This window comes from Poeciliopsis prolifica, unplaced genomic scaffold (assembly GCF_027474105.1).
Source record: "Poeciliopsis prolifica strain line A6 unplaced genomic scaffold, Auburn_PproV2 SCAFFOLD055, whole genome shotgun sequence".
In the NCBI taxonomy this organism is placed as follows: Eukaryota; Metazoa; Chordata; class Actinopteri; order Cyprinodontiformes; family Poeciliidae; genus Poeciliopsis; species Poeciliopsis prolifica.
The window spans coordinates 3,266,350-3,284,701 of NW_026562430.1; the positions used below are offsets into that span (position 1 = coordinate 3,266,350).

General features: G+C 34.5%; 1 protein-coding gene and 1 long non-coding RNA gene across 3 annotated transcripts in view; both read left to right on the plus strand.

Annotated features, from left to right (window-relative positions):
• The first annotated feature begins 315 nt into the window (after positions 1-315).
• LOC129379027 (uncharacterized) lies at positions 316-5,301 on the plus strand. 2 transcript variants are annotated; one of them, XR_008608126.1, is made up of 3 exons: positions 316-404; positions 4,774-4,841; positions 5,223-5,301. It is a non-coding gene; the product is annotated as an uncharacterized LOC129379027 (long non-coding RNA). The 2 variants fall into 2 exon arrangements; XR_008608125.1 differs by lacking the exon at positions 316-404 and adding an exon at positions 3,787-3,874.
• An 833-nt stretch (positions 5,302-6,134) lies between these two features.
• Positions 6,135-18,352, plus strand: part of nid2a (nidogen 2a (osteonidogen)) — a 78,258-nt gene continuing 66,040 nt past the window's right edge. The window contains 2 exon segments of the mRNA XM_055059567.1: positions 6,135-6,242; positions 12,964-13,069. Coding sequence (XP_054915542.1) covers positions 13,052-13,069 — 18 coding nt within the window. The 5' untranslated portion in view covers positions 6,135-6,242; positions 12,964-13,051.

Sequence of the window (18,352 nt, forward strand, 5' to 3'; positions counted from 1 at the left end):
GTAGAGATGACCTTGAAATGAGTTATGTATGCATATGCTTAACAGCAGTTTTTCCCATCACGCATTTTCTTTTTCATATTAGGCCAAGTTGGTCTGGACAGCTCTGTCACCACAAATAAAATTGTCACTTTTGAAACTCCAGTTTGTATTTACTCTAAAACCCGTCAACAGAAAAGAACCATAAGTATCTCCACATTAAATGTTTCAGCCCCAACAGTAGATGTTATTTTTATGTTTCTAGAGACAAACCCAACTTCTCTGCAGGAAAGAGGTCAATTTGCTAAGCCATACATGTCTGTGTGTGTTTAGGTCACGCTCAGCTCCACATTTCCCGATATGAACCTGCTGCAGGGACAACATCCTCCCCTTTGTGCCCGGCTCAATGAGTCCACGTGTACGACCAGGTAAACATCCTCCCCTGTCTCTGTCTTACAGGACTGTCCTACTGTGTTTATGTTCTTGATTGGAAAGAGAGAAAGTCTGCTGCCTCTGATAAGAGACCCAGACCTCCATAAAAACCAGGAAATCGGCTCTCGTTTAACGAAAGCTTCCATCCGTAGAGTAACAGCTGCTATCTGTCTTTCAATACTAACATTTCTATTGAATATATGCAATGTTTGATAGTATAGAAATGTTGTTTATCATGTCTGAATATTGTTGTGTCCGTGGCGATGTGAACAAATTTTCTAATCAGGTTGCAGGTAAGTCTTACAATTACAAAATTTGTCCCACGATTAACAACAATGTTGTTGTAATGAAATCATTTTCATGTAATATACCGGTAATTTAAAGATTAAAAATCTTGGAAGACATTTTAAATATCCAAAATAAGGAGAGACAAAGTCTCTGTAAACATTATTGTTCTTTTTGGTAAAAATTGACTTTTATCACCCAGTTTTTGGTAGAAAAAGAGAAAAATGATAAATCATGAGCGAGTAATTCATTATTTCGCCAGGCCAAGATGCAAGTATGACGTTTCATAAGTTTATAAGTCAGACTGTTTCAGCATAATTTCATGCTTAGTGAATGTGTATACTGGAACTGATGAGGGTTTTCAATCCAAATCAGCCAGAGCTTTGTTATTCTAAGGTTCACATACTCCATCAGTGCCTTTATTTCGAGCTGGAATCATTCTTTTAGTTTTAATGAGGAAAAATTAAAGTCCTTACAAAAATGGGTTATCTCTGCAGAACTTCATAAATTATATGATCTGGGATCTGTTTATTATGAATGTTTGAAATTATCACAAGTCTTATCATTTTACTTATGTTACAGCAAATGTTTTCCTTATATTGGTGCAACCCACTCTGCTGCTCAGTTAAACAACAACTCTTCATTGTGCAATTTGTAAGAAGTCCCATTTAAAGTTTTTCACAACAAGCGGAGGGAACTCTTCTGGTCACATGCGACCAAAAAAACCTTAATGATAATGTTGGAGAGATGAGCTAACTCCAGGGTAATCAAATAAATGACTATAGAGTGGAGGAAAGGTTGTTATTGTCAACTAAAACTAACAAAATAACAAAACCTGAAGTGGAGAAAACATTTCTGTTAACTGAAATAAATGAAAAAAGAAATTTATGGGGAAAAAAACTTTAACTCCAACTACATTATGCATTTATGGAACTAAAACATATTGCAGTTATATATATAATATCTACAATTATTTCTATGATTTTGAGTCTTTTTACTTGCCTGGGAGAGCTTACGCTAGTCTGCCAAAAAAACACAAAAAACAGCAAAAATTGGGATAAAACACCAGTCAGTTGACATGAGACACGAGTCTGAATTTCGTATCTCAAACAAGCAAAGATAGTATGACAACAAAAAATCCTTCAATAATTGAATAATAGGATACAATTTTATTTAACATTCACTACCCAATCGTACAGTTTGCCTCCCAGAAGGACAAAAACCCCAAACTGATAACGTTAGATCCTGGTGTCAGTGGACAGAAGATGAATTACTTGTGCAGAAACACACACAGTTGAGTTTCTTTCTTGCTTTGTTTGTGTGGACGTCCTCCGTGCTGATAGATTTGGTTAAATGAGAAACCTGAGGCTGGAAATGAACGACATCATCAGAGTCGCAGCAGTTTGAGTAACAGCATGATTTGTATGGGTTGGTGTTAAAAGGGTTTTCTCTGCTAGTGCTTCGGCTTGCTAACTGGTTTTTAGACATCACAAGAGAAAATCATTTGCTTTGTTGAAAGGAAACTGAGAGACGATGTCAGTTGTTTGAACCATGTGAAATGTTTTCTGAATTTTATCTTGAATTTTCTTTTTTCTGATTTGTTTTTGTCTTTTGTGGACAGGGTAGCAGATATAAAATCAGATATAATCAGTTGCTTGGACGCTTTATTTGCTTCACGTCTGAATCTTTAAGATCGCAGGATGTTTTCTTTGAGGGAGTATATTGAGGAGGAAGACGATTTAAAGCCACATAAATTTTAATATGCTGTATTTATAATTGGGCTTTTTTTTGGCTCTGTTGTCATTAATACAAAACGCTCTCTTTTCCTGGGTTATTAAAACAGACTGAAAAGTGACCCACTTCTTTTTGGCACTCTTCAAAATGAGAAAGACAAGAAAACATTGCTTTATACTGAGCAAGAAGTAGAAAATTGCAAAGTTTTCATGTTAATTTTGCAAATTGGATGAGAAAGGAAAAAACTGCAGCAATAATTGACTAAGTCTTAGTAGGCAAGACAACTTTATTTATGCAGCACGTTTCAAATAAGAAGGTTTTCAACCTTGTTTTAAATAAACTCAAGGTAGGGACAGTCTTACAAAAAGCAGGAAGTTCATTCCAGAGTGTTGGAGTATTGAAACTAAAAGCTGCTTCACCATGTTTAGTTCTGACTCTTGGAATAGTTAATAGGTTTGATTCTGATTATCTTAAAGGTCTAAGTAGAACATCAGAAATGTAGTCCTATTATGAAGTGCTTTATAAACTATTCAGGAGATTTTAAATTAAATTCTTTGAGCAACAGGCAGCCAGTGCAGGGATCTGAGAACTGGACTGATGTGCTAATCTCTTTTTGTTTTAGTTCGGACTCTTGCGGCGACGTTCTGGAGAAGCTGGAGCTGTCTTATTGCTTTTTTTGATAATTCAGTGAAAATGGCATTGCAGTAATCGACTCCACTAAAAACAGACGCATGAACTAATTTCTCAGAATCTTGTGGGGACATGAGTCGTCTAATTTAAGCAATATTTTTTAGATGGTAGTGTGATGTTTTTATGATAGATTTGATGTGGTTATTCTCAGATCAGGATCCATGTTTGCGCTCAGATTTTTGGCTTTGTCAGAGCATTTTAATCCAATACATTGAAGATGGGTGATTATTTTTAATCTGTGCTCTTTTGGTCCAAACACTAATATTTCAGTTTTGTTTTTATTTAGTTGGAGAAAGTTATGGCTCATCCAGACATTAATCTAATTAATAGGTGCAGACCATAAGTGCCCTTTTTTTAAATTTTATTTTATTTATTTTTTTCTTACACATGTACTACAATTATTATTATTATTATTATTATTATTATTATTATTATTATTATTATTATTACTACTTTGCCCTCCGGTCACATTGTTACCTTTGACCTTTTGCCCGTGACGTACGACGCACTTGCCTCTCGCGCGGTGAGATGAGGCGGCTAACTGCTAGCGAACGTTCCAGATTACAAAACAGTTTTTGGTGAACTGAAAAAATATTTTTGGTGAAAAAACTGGAGTCGGCTTGCTACTGTCAGATAACGGAAAACGTTAAATGTTGTATCGTTTCTCCTTCAGCACGGAGTCGCGGTTTAAGCAGAAATGAAATATAACAAGACAGGCGGAGGAAAATATCGGGCGCTCTCTAAGTCCGCCAGCCAGGTGAGGAAAAGCTGTTCTAATCTATCGATCCAGTATTTTTATCATCAGACATTACGCTGTTGTTGTTGTGCTATGAGCTAGCTGCTAGCTAATGACTTTGCTAGCAAAGCAAAATAACTAAAAGCTTCCCTGTATCGTTAATGATGGCAGTCTTTCTTCAGTATTACTTATGCAATCGGGGCACATCGCCCGAACAAAACCTATCATCTCCATCATGGATATGTGTCTAATTTTCTCATTTTATTTGGTGAATGATGTATATTGCATTTATTCTGGCGTTAGGTAAATGTATCTTGAAGGAGAATTTAAATAAACATTCAACAAGGATATTTATTTAGAATGAAAAATAACTCATCCTGAACTACCATGATAGATATAATGTATGTAATAATCAAACTGTTTCTGTCCAATAAAGCATGTCATTAATGAAGGGGCAAACATAAACTTTTATTTGCACACATCAGAAATCTTTGGTTTTAATTTCAGGCTCTGCCAAGGACATCATGTGAGAATCGCAAGCAAAACTTTGAATAGCAAGCAAAGATTTCTGACATGCGCAAATAAGTTTTTTTGTTTTGCAAATAATTTTTTAAAGTCATGAGATAAAAATTTGTGATTTCAGTTTAAAAAAATTTAAGCTAAACATTTTTTTGTTGAAAAAAATGTTACAATTCAAAATGGCTTGATCACAATTTTATATTATTTAACTGAGGTTAGTATTTTAATTGAATAATTGTGAAACAAATTGAACTCCATAGGAGAGGTCTCATTTTTTCTGAAATTAATATTGTTATGCTATGGACTGAAAAACATATTGGTTTAAACACAAGGGTAAAGAATTGGTAGTGTGGTTTATTATAGTGTTCTGATCATAATTCATTATGTTTTGCTTGTTTCAGTTCAAAGATGCCACGTAAAGAGAGACGTCAGAAACAAAAAAGAAAGGATCTGCTGGAAGCAGCGAAAGGTAGTGGATTGTTGACCAACTGGGTCAACTGTACCAATCATTCACATTGAGGTTATTAACATTTTTCAAGACATGACCAACAGAAAACTGCTGCTGTGAACAAAAGAGAAAAAAAATAACAAAAAATGTTTAAAATTTGGAAATTTGTTTAAAAAGCCAGAGACTGAAATAAATAAGACTTTACTCAACACAGAGAACAATGTATGTAATAATCAAACTGAGACAATGAGGGAAAAAAAGAGAAACTGACAAGAAAAAAAGAGGAAAGATTGAAGAAAATGTACATAGGTACTTACAAAATACACTAAAACACAAATAGAGTAGTCTTTTCTCATAGTGACATGAATTATTTAAATTTTTGCTTTTGTTTTTTTTCTGCAGTTCCACGTTAAAGTTTGATGCGGCTCTGTTTTTCTGAATGGAGCGTCTTCATCTCCACTGCAAGTACAGCGACCCAGGCAGATGTTCTTTGATTGTACGTCTCACAATTTTGTAATTTATCATTGTTAATTAAACTCAGAAAGCTGTGTGATTTTGTTAATATTCTGTCCCAAAATGCAATTAGATGTGCCCTTTTTTTTTTTTTTTTTTTTTTGAGCACCTGCCCCTTTAGTGGTCTCTGCACGGCCCTGAGATGTAGTGAGTATTTGAACCTGACTGTAACCTCCTGGTGACAAACTAATATACAGTTGTGTGTCGTCGGCAGCATAGTTGTGGTATTCTATATTATTATTTCATATAATTTGAATTAAGGGAAGCATATAGATATTGAAAAGAAGTGTAACTCAAATCTTTTTGAGTGACCAGGTTAAAGTGGGTCATCCTAGGTAAGTCCTGTTTGGTGGAAAACGTAGGTAATTGTGCCCTAGCAGCAGATGCAGAAGAGTTTACTTTCTCCCTCATTTCCACCATTTTATTTATGAAATATATGGCAACTTTGTCACAGGCCTCAGAGGAGAAAAATTCACAATTAATAGAAGAAGGTGGATTTGTCAATCTGTCTGATTAAGTGGAATAGAAACTAAATTTTGCAATCTACGGACTGGTTTGTCTCTGCGTGATTTTATTGATTTTTGCCTGTTATTTACCTCCTACTTCCTTCAGAAGTAGGAGGTGATTTCACTGAGCTGAAATCAACCAAGTATGTAGGCTGAGGATTCTACTAAAACGCCCAGAACCTTGTTCAAAAGTGGGAATGGGCCCAGAAATAAAAACAGCTCGATCACAAGTCTTTAAAAAACATAAAAGCTTCCTCAAATCATCTTTAGTGTTTTCTGATTGTTGCAGGAGTGCGTCATTAGTTCCAAGATGAAGAACAATCCTTTTTATAGAGGAGGCCATGGATGGGGATATTTCCTGGAGTTTCCTTAGGATGATCAAAGCTGTGGCACCAGGTATACAGTGAGTAATTGCATCAAAATATTGCAGCTTTATTTTCTTCTCTAATGCTAACAAGAGATAAAACTTTTAAAAAACTTATGTTTTAATAACATATATATGATCTGAAAACAAGATTTTGAAAATTCCTTTCAGATCTGTTTCACCATATTTCCTTTAAAATGTAAAACAGATGCATCTATTGAAGGAAATTGTACAATAAACATTTGTGAAAGGTTACAAAGATTGCAGTAGAACCTGGAATTAAACTGAAGCGAATCAGGAAAACTGCCAAGAGGCTGAAAGCAACACGAAGTTCTGGCACCAAGTGTGTTTCACAGGAATCCCCTATTTTCTGCAGATGTGTGGATTAAAGAGCAGGGCTGCAGGACAAAAACCTTTTCTACCAAAACAAACATTATGGAGTAATTAAAATGTCACAATAAAATCACTAAAAACAGAACAAATTCATGGTGGCAGTCAGTTTTGGCTCAAAACTTTCAGAAGAAGAATTTAATATTATTTATTTAATCAGTCCAAAAGTGGCCAGATGAGGGAGGGACACTAATTAGCACAGAGGAAGTGAACTAATTCAATAGATATATGAACTAAAAAAGTGAATGTGAAATTAATTCAAATGTATAAGGAACAAAACACAAGAATAAACTAAGAAACAAAACAAAGAAATACACTCTGAATGAAACAAAAAGAAAACAAAACACCTGTTGCTCATGGTGGCTTTATTATTCTGAGACTGTACAAAACCTAATATTTACCTAATCAAAAACATAAATATGGATGTATGTTGAAAGAAAAGTCAAAGTAATTTCTGGAAGTCCAGAATAAACAGAGCAGGAAGTGTTTATTTTTATAAGCAGGAAGTGAAATGACGCAGCTGGTTTATCAGCAATAAGATATCAGATTGAAGCTAATTGTTCCAACTCATTCAGCGTGTTGTCAATTGCTAAGCTACGTCGCGGCGAGTCTATAAGATGGTTTGCGCATGTTGGAGAATAAGAGATAAGCAGGACTGTTGATATTTATATAGACAGGAAGTCCTGAACAGAAGCTTGAAGAGAACGGAGGAACCAGAAAGGGAGTGGATCAACAGTATTAAATCTACATTTTTATTGCAATATATTTTTTTGTTTATTGTCATTTTCCACTTCACTTCCATAAGTTGTTTTATTTGCAGCAGCTGTTTCTTGATTTTACTCCAGGACCACCGAGTGGGGATTTATTTCATCAGACCCGGGTCCAATCAGAGCCAAATACAACAAACATGGAGCTTGTTCCGTTGTGCTGAATGCATCTGATTATTGTGGAAAAATCCAAAATCCTCAAAGGAATTAATGAGAAATAAATCATTGTGGTAAAAAAACACATTTTAACTAATAAAATTAATATGTAATATTATTAGTGCAATACTGTGGTTGACACCAGTTCACCTTAAAGCTATAGAACTGGTTTATCACTTAGAAAACCAGTGATAATCAGCTCTAATCAGCTTCTCATTGTCTTTTTTTATTTTTAATGTGTGAAATGTTTTTTCCCTTCAACTTAAAAACTACAGCAACTATTAAAAGTATTCACCGCCTTTGAGGTTTTACTATTTTTATGATTTATGAATGAGTAACTTTTTCGTTTGGAAATGAACTGATCCACTTTTGTCACTTCCGATGTTGATCCAGATGTCTGAGGATTAGTATCAGACGACAGAATCTGATACAGAAAAACACAGCTGAATTGATCCAGAGTGTTTTAAAAATATACTGAAATGTGAAAACAACTTTAATTTGTTCAGTCAGTGCAGTTAGGAGCACAACAGAAAATTTAAAATAAATAATAAAGAAACTGATAAGTTAACTGTTAATATAAACTGCAACAAAACTTTCTTTTAAATGTTTCAGAAAGTGCAATTAGGAATTCTAAATATATTATAAGATAAATAACGTATTTATTATTTGTAAAGCTTAGAAATAGAGTGAATAGATCCAGCACATCATCACCTGATCTAGGATATTTTTCAAAATTGGGACATTAATACGAATATTAATCTCCACGTTTTGTTACTTTTTTTAAGGATTTTGCAAAAACAGTAACAGTAAAAACTCTCAGCAGTGGATCTGCTGCTTTGTGTTGGTTTGATGTGCCAATAAATAAAAAAACACACTTTAGATGTAAATTGTGTTGCAATCCTCAGTAGGTGTGTGATGTTGAGAAACACACACACCCTTGCACAGTTGCAATGCCTTGCACACAGTAACACACACACACACACACACACACACTCGGGCCGAAGCTGTGGTTTGTTGCTGCTGTGTCATAAGCAGTGACATCTCCATGAAAACAGACATCCTGCTGGTCTGAGTTCACAGTCATGTGTCATGACGTGATTCTGTTTTCCAGCCAGGATGAGCGGAGCGTGGGAAGACGCAGTGGGATTTGATGATGTCCCATCATCAGGGAGATGATCTGATAAAAAAAATTCCCAGATCTCTGCTCCTCAAATAAGTTTTGACTTATAATGAGACTGAAAATTTGTATCAAATATTCTCTTCTGAACGTTTAGTAACTCTTTTCCATTCTTATTCTTAAAAGTTGGATTTTATGTTTATTTGGACTGTTTGTTGTTTTGCTGTATTTGGGTGTTTTCCTTCTCTCCCCTCATTGTAACGATTAAAATAGAAAATATCCAAAGCTTAGTCAGAATTAACCACAAACCTCAACGTGTGTTATTGGGATTTTAATGTTCAAAGTTACTTGATTTAAAATATTTTTTCTACACAAAAAATTTCCCAGTTGTTGAGTGCATCTTGTTACACCAGATTGAATCATGTAAAATGTTATGTATGTATTTATTTTATTTATTTATTTGATAAATATGAAATAGGCCTTTGTGTTATTGTGACTTTCTGAATGTTGGGAATGACATCTTGATTTTTATTTTATCATTTTTAATCCATTTTGTCAGAAATGGCAAGTTAAAATGGAGCCAATAGGCAATAAACAATTAATCTCGTGATAAATGAAAATAAATTAAAGAATTTCCATTTGCTTCATTTATCACTTTTTTCTTTTCTTTCTTTTTTTAATGAATGATAAAAGCTGTGTTTTGTTCTCAACTATCCTTTTTGAAAGATAATTTTGTTTCTAGGAAATTCATAATTAATTTTATTTGCTATTTTTGTTGCTTTTTTAAATTTATTTTGGATATTTGAAAATGTCTTCCAGTTCCAGTGTTTAAATGTTTATTAGAATTTAAAATTTAGCCTTGAGAATGTCATTATTTCTTGAAAATTACCTTAAAACAACAATATTATTGTTTTTTGCAATAAGTTCTGGGACAATTTAGTAAAATTGAGACAGCCCCAAGTACCATAAATAAACAGAATTAATATAAAAACCTCTTTTTAAATGTACCCAGGTCAATATTATACTTACAAACATGTAAGTGTGACAAAAAGGCGAAAACTGATCAAACTTTTTAACCCTGTACTGTATATATATTACAGGCACTAAATAGAAGGCAAAGGTATTTTGTTAAAATAGTTGAGCAGAAAAACTTTTTCTTAAATATGCAAAGAACCATGTGCCCAATTCTCAGTGAAATATCAGGGTAATGGGTGAGATTAATCAGAAATAACAACAGGTTCATTATGAAAGAAAACAAAAGGATTAAATAAGGAGAAATGTGCTAATAAAATAAGGTAAAATAATATAAATGAATTCATTCATCTATCAATTATTCTGATGATTAGTCAGATGAACAAATTGCCGTATTCTCCATATGTTTTATTTTAACATCTAATAATTTTATTCTAAATTCATTAAAATATGCAAATAAACAAGAAAATGTATTATCTAAAATAAAATTAACAGATTATTCTTTTAGTGTACGCATTTTTAAATCTTAAATGCAAATTGTTGGGGTGTTTTTGCTTGTTTCAGCAGACGGCCTTTTTTGAAGATTGTTTCAATAATCAATTAATCACGATTAATAAGTTCACAGCAATGAACAAACTTTGGAGATCTTCGGTGGATTTAACAGCGACATCTTTTCAGTCAGACAGCTGTTACAACACACACGTGTGCTTGACAAACGGAGCCACTCGCGCCTTTGTCCTGGTTTCCTTCAACCCAACAAACATGAGGAGCACTAGACATTTTCAGCTGGTTAGAGTAAACTCTGAGTCTTTGAAGAGCTGAGTGAGTGTGGAGCAAATGAAGGAGGGAGTGACTGCTGCAGGGTGAAACTGGACGTGTTTGCACTTGCAGCGGGGGAAGAGAAAATAAGGGAACGGCTCATTGAATTCAATTGTAAGAAATGTTGAAACTCGTCTACAAATCATTTCTTGTCTAGTTCTGTTTTTTTGCTTCTCAGATGTTATCATTTCTCGGTCAGGGCTCATTTTATTTGGAACAAATGAAAGATGATTTGGCTTTTCTTTATGAAAACACTGTTGTTGTTGTTGCGCTTTTAGATTTAGGGTAAAAAGTCATGCTTGTTCCCTGGAAGACTTCAGTCTGGACCAGTGACTTTTCACCCTCAGAGTGTCTCTTTGGACACTTTACCAGCTGGTCCAGAGTCCAAAAACACATTTGTTTTGCTTTTTAACTTGGATTAAATGCAACAGATACATCCTTAGCCAGTCCTAAGTGGGTTTACTGGTATGTTTTAGGTCAGGGGCGTCAAACTCAGTTTCATTTGATCAAAAATCTGATTGTTCTTGAATGACCGGTTTTGCCAGAATGTATTAATAAAACCATTAAATTGTTAAAATATTAATAAATTGCATTCAACAAATGTTTCTTAAAATGAAATATCTATTCACACAGATCCAGGATTTTATGAATGTTTATTTTTGTTTCTTGAAATCAAAATCACAAATTTTGTGATGCTAATTTAGAAATAGAAATTCCTTACTAAAAAGGAATTTTTAGAAAGGAATTGCTAAAAATGAACATATGATGATCATACATCATCATACATGATGATGTTAATGTTGGCATGTTAAAAATATACTAAATACTTTGGTGGGACTACCCTCTTTTTTGAGTTCTTGTTTTTATTTATTAAACTTTTTTGTTCTTTGAGACAACTGATTTATTCTTGCCATAATCTTCAAAATATGTGGAAATTGTGATTGCATCCAGAAGAGGGGATAAAAGTTAAAAAGGAATGGTGTCCTGAACCATGCATTGCTCTACATGTTGTAGTCGTTAAATATCATCATTTATTGCCTAAAGCCTCTGATTGGAACCAGATCTTCTTCCAGCTTATTCAGCCTAAAAGTCTTTCTTAGTTTAATATTAAGATGAGCGCTGAAAAGCAAATAGACAAGAGAATAAGTTTTTTGAGTTGAACATGTTAGAAAACCTTTTTTTCCTACATGTTTTAAGCTTGACTGTTTCTCAAAAGAAATAAAAATAACAGATCATTGAAACTCTTGAACTGCTAATCTGTCATTCAGTCTTGTCCACACTTGCTGTTTGCCGCATGGAAACTATAAATCTAAAATAACTTCATGTGACCACACTGCCTTCTTGGAAAGCTTTAATCATCCTCAGAAAGTAGAGGCAGCTTAGTACATGTAGATAACAGCAGGGCAGCGCCAAGGCTTGTAGTGTAATCTGTTTAAAAAGTATTTAACCCTTAATTATTGCAAAAATCATTGTAAGTTTGATAGTACAGAGATATTAGGATATATAAATAGCCATTTAAGAATAAACGTAAGTACAACGTTCATTTCTATCTGTCTTAGTATAAAAAATAATTAGATCCAGAAGATTATTCAGTGCCAGTTAAAACAGGAAGGATCAATTATCCAGTTGGAACATAAAATTAAGTCTTTTTTCTTTTTTTTTAAAAAAAAAAAAAAAACGAAGTTGAACTGGTGATCACCCATCTGGACTTGAGAACAATGGGAATTGCCATGTAATATTTAACAATATAAGAGGGAGAAGTGATACACACAGACGTCAGAGGTTTCCTGGATTCCATGCGAATTTTTTACTTTTCCGTTTGATTTTGTGTTCCAGTAATGCTTTACAAACAGCCTTTGAACCACAGCTTTGGGTTTTTGTGCTGCTTTTTTTATCAGTTGGGCAATTTTTTCTCATTTCTCTGGGCTCAAGGGGAAATCTGTCCAAAGTTAATAACTCCTCTCTCGCATTGACTCATTCTCCTGGAGCTCCTGTGAAATTTGGGTTTTGTTTTCATCACTGTTTTCTGCACATGAGCCAGATTTGGGTTACTGACGTAACAGCCTCAACAGAAGACAGTGGTTTTGGTTTTCAGAGGAAGTGGCTTTGTGTCAGAGGAGAAAAACGGGAGTAGAGATGCAGTGGGCATGTTTTCAAGAATCAACAGTTCTTTCATCTGGTGTTAGCAGCCAGTTTGACCAATGGGTGAAGAGGAATCTCTTCTGACTGACTTAAAAATCAGTTTGAATCCCCAGAACCAGAACCAAACATTGAGAAGCATTTTCTGGAACAAACCTCCAGAAAATGGCAAAACAGCTAAAACACTGAGTTAAACACTGAAATAAACTTAATTGATTGATTGATCTGGAACTGTTGATGATCGATCTGCAGGGGCAGCAGTAGCTCCTGACAAAAACAATTAAATTCACTTACATTATAAATGTCTATTTAATTGTAACAGAAAAAAGTTTGTACTTCTGTATCATTGCTGCAGCTGTTTAAAAAAAATTAATTCCTTTTGCTTCTTTGTGAATTTCAGTTGAAAATTTGACGATGAGGAAACATTAAAGTGGCTTTTCCTGCAGTTTGGAGCCAAAAATGTTCCTCTGACTCTATAAACAGCGTTGATGGTGACTTTAGTTGAGGTGAGTCACATATTTGTTTGTGGTTTCTAAAGCTGCCAGATAATTTGCATTTCTAGAAAAATATGCATTAAAGTTTCCCAGGTGTTACTGACTATTAAATATCTGAATCTGATATCTGTCCGCTTACATAGAATATGCAGAATGAGAAAAACAAGAACCTTACCACATGAGTTTCACAATGACTCTTTCATTTCATTGCTTACCCCATAATGCTAAATACAGTCAGTTTCCTGCAATAACTTGTTGACCTTTTTCACTTTTCATAAAAAATATGTTTTAATGGGATTTTGTTAGAAACTTTGAATTATGTAGCTTAAAATGTAATTTTTAGATTTTCTTCTCATCAGATCACCTGTCTAAGCTGAAGTTCTTTAAGTCAAAGAATCAAACATCAGTCAAGTTTTATCAAACATCCATCCATTGACACTCTTACTTAAAGACAATCTAGAAAGCATGTTTTTATATATTTAAACAAGCAAGAGAATTTCTGTAGATTTCCCAAAGGAAAGTGTGTTCAACAAATTTCAACAGAAAAAAAACAGACAAAAAATGAGCAGGAAGCGTTAGATGAAAGTAGCATGAGATGAAATAAAAGCTTCCCTCCTGATTCTTGGAGAGTGATCATCTCCAAGCTGAGATGATCACTCGACTGGGGAAGGAGTAGTCAGGATGACTGATCAGCGAGTCAGAGGAAGACTTTTGGGAAACAAGAACAACTTTAGGTTAGACAGGTAAAAATAAAGCAGATTACAATTATCCCCATTTTCTTTGGTCAAGAATCCTTGTAATCCATCTTTATAGATAGAATAGCATCTCTCCTTTAATTTTATGTAGTTATTGTATTACAGATGAGACCAAATCCAAAAATGACCATGTTATTTAGTATATTTAAAGTCAAGACTTTTTGAGCAAATAAAGAATACTTTGCCATTTATGCACAGGCAGGATCTTATAAAATCAAATATCTTTGAAGATTCTGGGTTCCTCTCAGAATAGGAGAAGACATTGCTATAACTCTTTAGGTCAGTCTGGTATTTCGATTTGAAGGACAGCTGTGTATCTTGTGTGAAATGCATTTTTACCAAAGAGTGTAGACAAGTTAAGAAGGAATGTCAGAACAGCAGACTTTATAGAAAATAGCAAAATAGTCCAGACCGGGTTTCTCATTTGATGTAATTTAATTTCAATGCTTCTCTAGCAGTGATTCTGTCTGTGTTTCATCATTCAGCAGTTTTAATTTATGAGACGTGCAGCTAGATAAGAGCTTAACTAGATAACTGGAAGACGGTCTACTGGCAAACGCCAGTGAAAGGTTGAAGACAATTTAAACGATGAGGAAATTAGCTAATTAGTTTACTTTTAGGCAGCCAGTGGGAGGAAAGTGAAATGAAGTTTCCCAAATAACAATCCAAGCAGCAGAATGACCCGGGTGTCTTTCAGAAAGTCCATAATTGCAACCAGACCATCGTAACGCATCGTAGATAACATGCACCACCTCTCTTGGGCCTGCAGTTGTTGAAGCTGTGAAGTTATATATCTCTCTGTACTTGCTCTCTCTCAATGTGGAACTTCACATAAATGCCTGCAGGCAAGTTTGAAAATAGAAATGAATTTGCATTTTCATTATCTTTTTTTTTTCCCCAAACCTTCATTCATGGAATACAGATGGTGTTTGAAGCACTGTAGCCTGAGGCGGTTCTTCTTTCTCTACTCCTTTCCTCTTACTGCCCGATACATAAACACCAACACCACTCCAACAAAGTCACTTTTTATTATATTATATGCTGCTGTATTTAGGCGCATTGTGTTATTAACTGGCTGACAATGGACCAAGACCTCAAGAGTGAATATGAATATGCAGTGAAGGTTGCTGAATAATAATAAGCAGAGTTTGAACTCTCCTGTAGTCTTAAGAGGGGTCATCTTAGGGCCCTGCCTGAAATTTTCACCGTGTTCGCGGTTCTGGTGGGTCACCGGTTTATCTTTTTTGTGTGGTTTCACACCTGACGAGCTGCCGGATTACCTGGTTGGCCGACCGTGACGTCTGCTGTGCTCGACCTGAGCGTCGAGCACAGCAGACGTTAAATTTAGTTGAAACTTTGCCAGAAAGAGTAGAAATGAAGCAAACATTGTTGGAAGACTGACATGGTGGATCACACGGATAGGCTTTGCTTCCCTGTCTTCATTATTTAGTGTAATATGTAAAGATTTGCATAATTTGTTGTTTTTCTCTTTTGTCTCTTGCTACCAAAATCTGGATGAGAAAAGTCTTCAGTTTAGTGTTTTGTGCTCAGCTATCCATTTTCTGAACAATGTTGTTTACAAGGACTCTATAACTCATTTTATTTGTTGTTTTGTTTATTTACTTTGTCTTCTAGTTCCAGTGTTAAGTCTTCATCAGAACTTAGTTTGTTGCTCTTTGAGATTGTGTCCTTGCATTATTGTGTAATTACCATTGTATAACTTGAAAATAACTGAACAGTACAATGTGACTTGTATTTTCTTATTTTTAATAGGTAAGAGTGAGATGTTGTTTTAATGTTGTGCCTAATGGTGGAAGACAACAGTTACTCTTTACATATGTAAAATTAGAACGTTTTTACTTGATACTCAGACGTTTTTAGCATTGCTCTTTTCCACCTTCAACTCAATCTATTTGTTTTGTTGTAATTTTAATCACATTATTCATTTTGCACTCATTATATAGACCTCTGAGAAAGAGACAAGACTCGTCTAATGAAAATCAAACAAAAACAAGCTCCCTCGTGTGAAGATATTCCTTTTTTGAGGGATTAACTTGTAAACTGGTTAATCAACTTTTAATTAATGTTACATTGTGACTTATACTTTGTCACAATGTTTGTTTTATCTGCTTCTGTGTTCAGAAGCAGATCAAGTTATGAATGTTCACAGGAGAAGATTGGACTTTCTCAGTGACTAAAGAAAATATTTTCTAATCTGGAAATGTGATTTCACAGTCATAGGAAGAAAGTACACCCTTTTAGGTTGAAGTTTTACATACCAGAACATCAACCTCAACTGCAGAAAAACACCCAACTAATTCCACTGAAATGATTCATGACTTAAAGAAATACATTTGTACTAAAACAGGACAGTGAGGGGAATAAATATATTTTTATACAGTGGATATAAACATCTGTTTTCTGCTGAACCTAATAAACCACAACCTAAGTCAGTCGTTGGTGACTCTACATTTGAGGGAAAACCTAATTTTCCTTCCCCTTAATCTGGGCTGTGGAAAGGTTGCACATCAGATTTCGTTTTAATTGCCGTCATTTCCCGCTCATTTGTGTGCCATTTACTGCCAGTCATCCTGTGATTCTGTTAGATTGCGTTCACTCCCAGCTCTGTCTCTGCTTGGGTTTTGGTTCACTACAAATCTAGCGTCAAGATATCTGCTGGTATGACTCCTCACCTTCTCAAATGTATTATAGTGGATGAATATTTTCAACACACATGTGAGGTCCTTTCATCCTGCTTCCCTTCCCTTGACCTAATCAAAATTTCATTATGTAATTAACCTGGCAGGGTTAATTGATCATCTAATCAATAATGTGGATAAACTGAGTTAGGCTTCCCCGTTCCAAATGTCTGGTCTGTCATTTAAGATGCTAAATGTTTATCAATGGGACGTTGTAATTATTAGAAAGCAGTTAAAGTAAATTACATGTGGGGGAAATGACATTTGTGCTCATAAAATTTAACCAATATCAACATTTCAGCTATAAATGTATTAAAAACATTTATTTCCAGCTACTACATCCTGCAATATGTTTACCAATAGTGACAAGATCAATCTGTAATCATAAAAGACAACCAGAAAAATTAAGGGAAATATTTCATATTCCTAATGATTATTGCTTATTTAAAGTTTTAAACACCATGAATCATTTTCCTTTCACTTTATAATTTTCTGCTACTTTGTGTTAATTTATGAAGAAGAAATCCCTATAAAATTCTCAGATGCATTTAGTTGAAAAACGTGGAGAATACTTTAGCAAGTGCAGCATGCAGTCCAGCTCACAAAGAAGGCGGTTATCGTTTGCTCATGTAGTGCATGACGTTTTTGACTCTTCTTAGGTGTGAAAATATCTTTGTGCTACTGTTACTGGGAACTGAATGTAGGTCGTGGTTCCACGAACAAAAGAAATAGAAAACCGCACCTCTAAGCCCTTAATAGAAAGAGAGTTTTGTTTTCTGAGGTCCTTTCAGTGATCCTCTATCAACAGACATGCTCTCAATTTCAGCTGAAGTAATGTAATATTTTGCTAATGTTACTTGAATATACAAAATTAGAGAAACAAGGATTCTAAAATAATTGGTAAATACTTTAGTTTCCCTCTAAAATGCTTATGCTAGCCTATTTCAATAGTTCAAACACCAAATATACTTTAATCTGCTTTTGTACACGTAATGGAATCCATCTTTGCACTATTGCAAAGTCTTCCTTCTATCCGCACTTGGAGGTTTTGCCAATCAATCCCCTCGGATTTGGTTTTTTGCAATGCCAGTCAATAGTGTATGAATAAGCATTACACCAACTTACTGCTGCTTTCTAAGCTTTCAAATATTTTACATATTGTCTCCTTACTAAAATAATGGCCAGTCATTTTTTCCCAAAAGAGATTTTTTGTCTAAACCATCTTTTTCCAAAAAGGTAGTATTTTTTTTTATTATTATCTTCTTCAAAGAAATTTCTGTGCATAAAAATTTCAAATAGGTATGTTCACAAATACTAAACACCTAATTAGACGTAATTAAAAATTATAAAAGATGCATGAATTAAATATTTTTAAATGGTAAACACAATCAAAACCATCTCAAACTTACCTGGATTCCTGTCTTAATTTCTTCATGCTTGAGAAATACTTTTATCTCCATGGCAAACAAAACGCCTGGGTGGACTTAGCTCCGCCTTCGAGGTGCAACTCCTCCTCTGAGCCACAGTTTCTAAGCTTGCGAGCTTCTGCCTCACAGAGCACCCTTACTTCCCCCTAAGTTCCTTCAGACTAGCCAGCAGCAATTAGCAAACACCTGGTAGAACTGTGTATTCATTATAGGAGATACTTCTCAGTGAAACTTTGATAAAAATGTTGTTAAAGGGTTAATAAAGGAGCCATGTTGTGATGACTTCCTGAAGACGGAGTTTCAGAAAGAGCAGGACTTTCTTAAAGAGACAGAGGCACAATTTCAAGGTGTAAAATTACAAAGTAAAGTTTCTTTCAAGTCATATTTGAAATATCTTGAAAATTGAAATTTTTT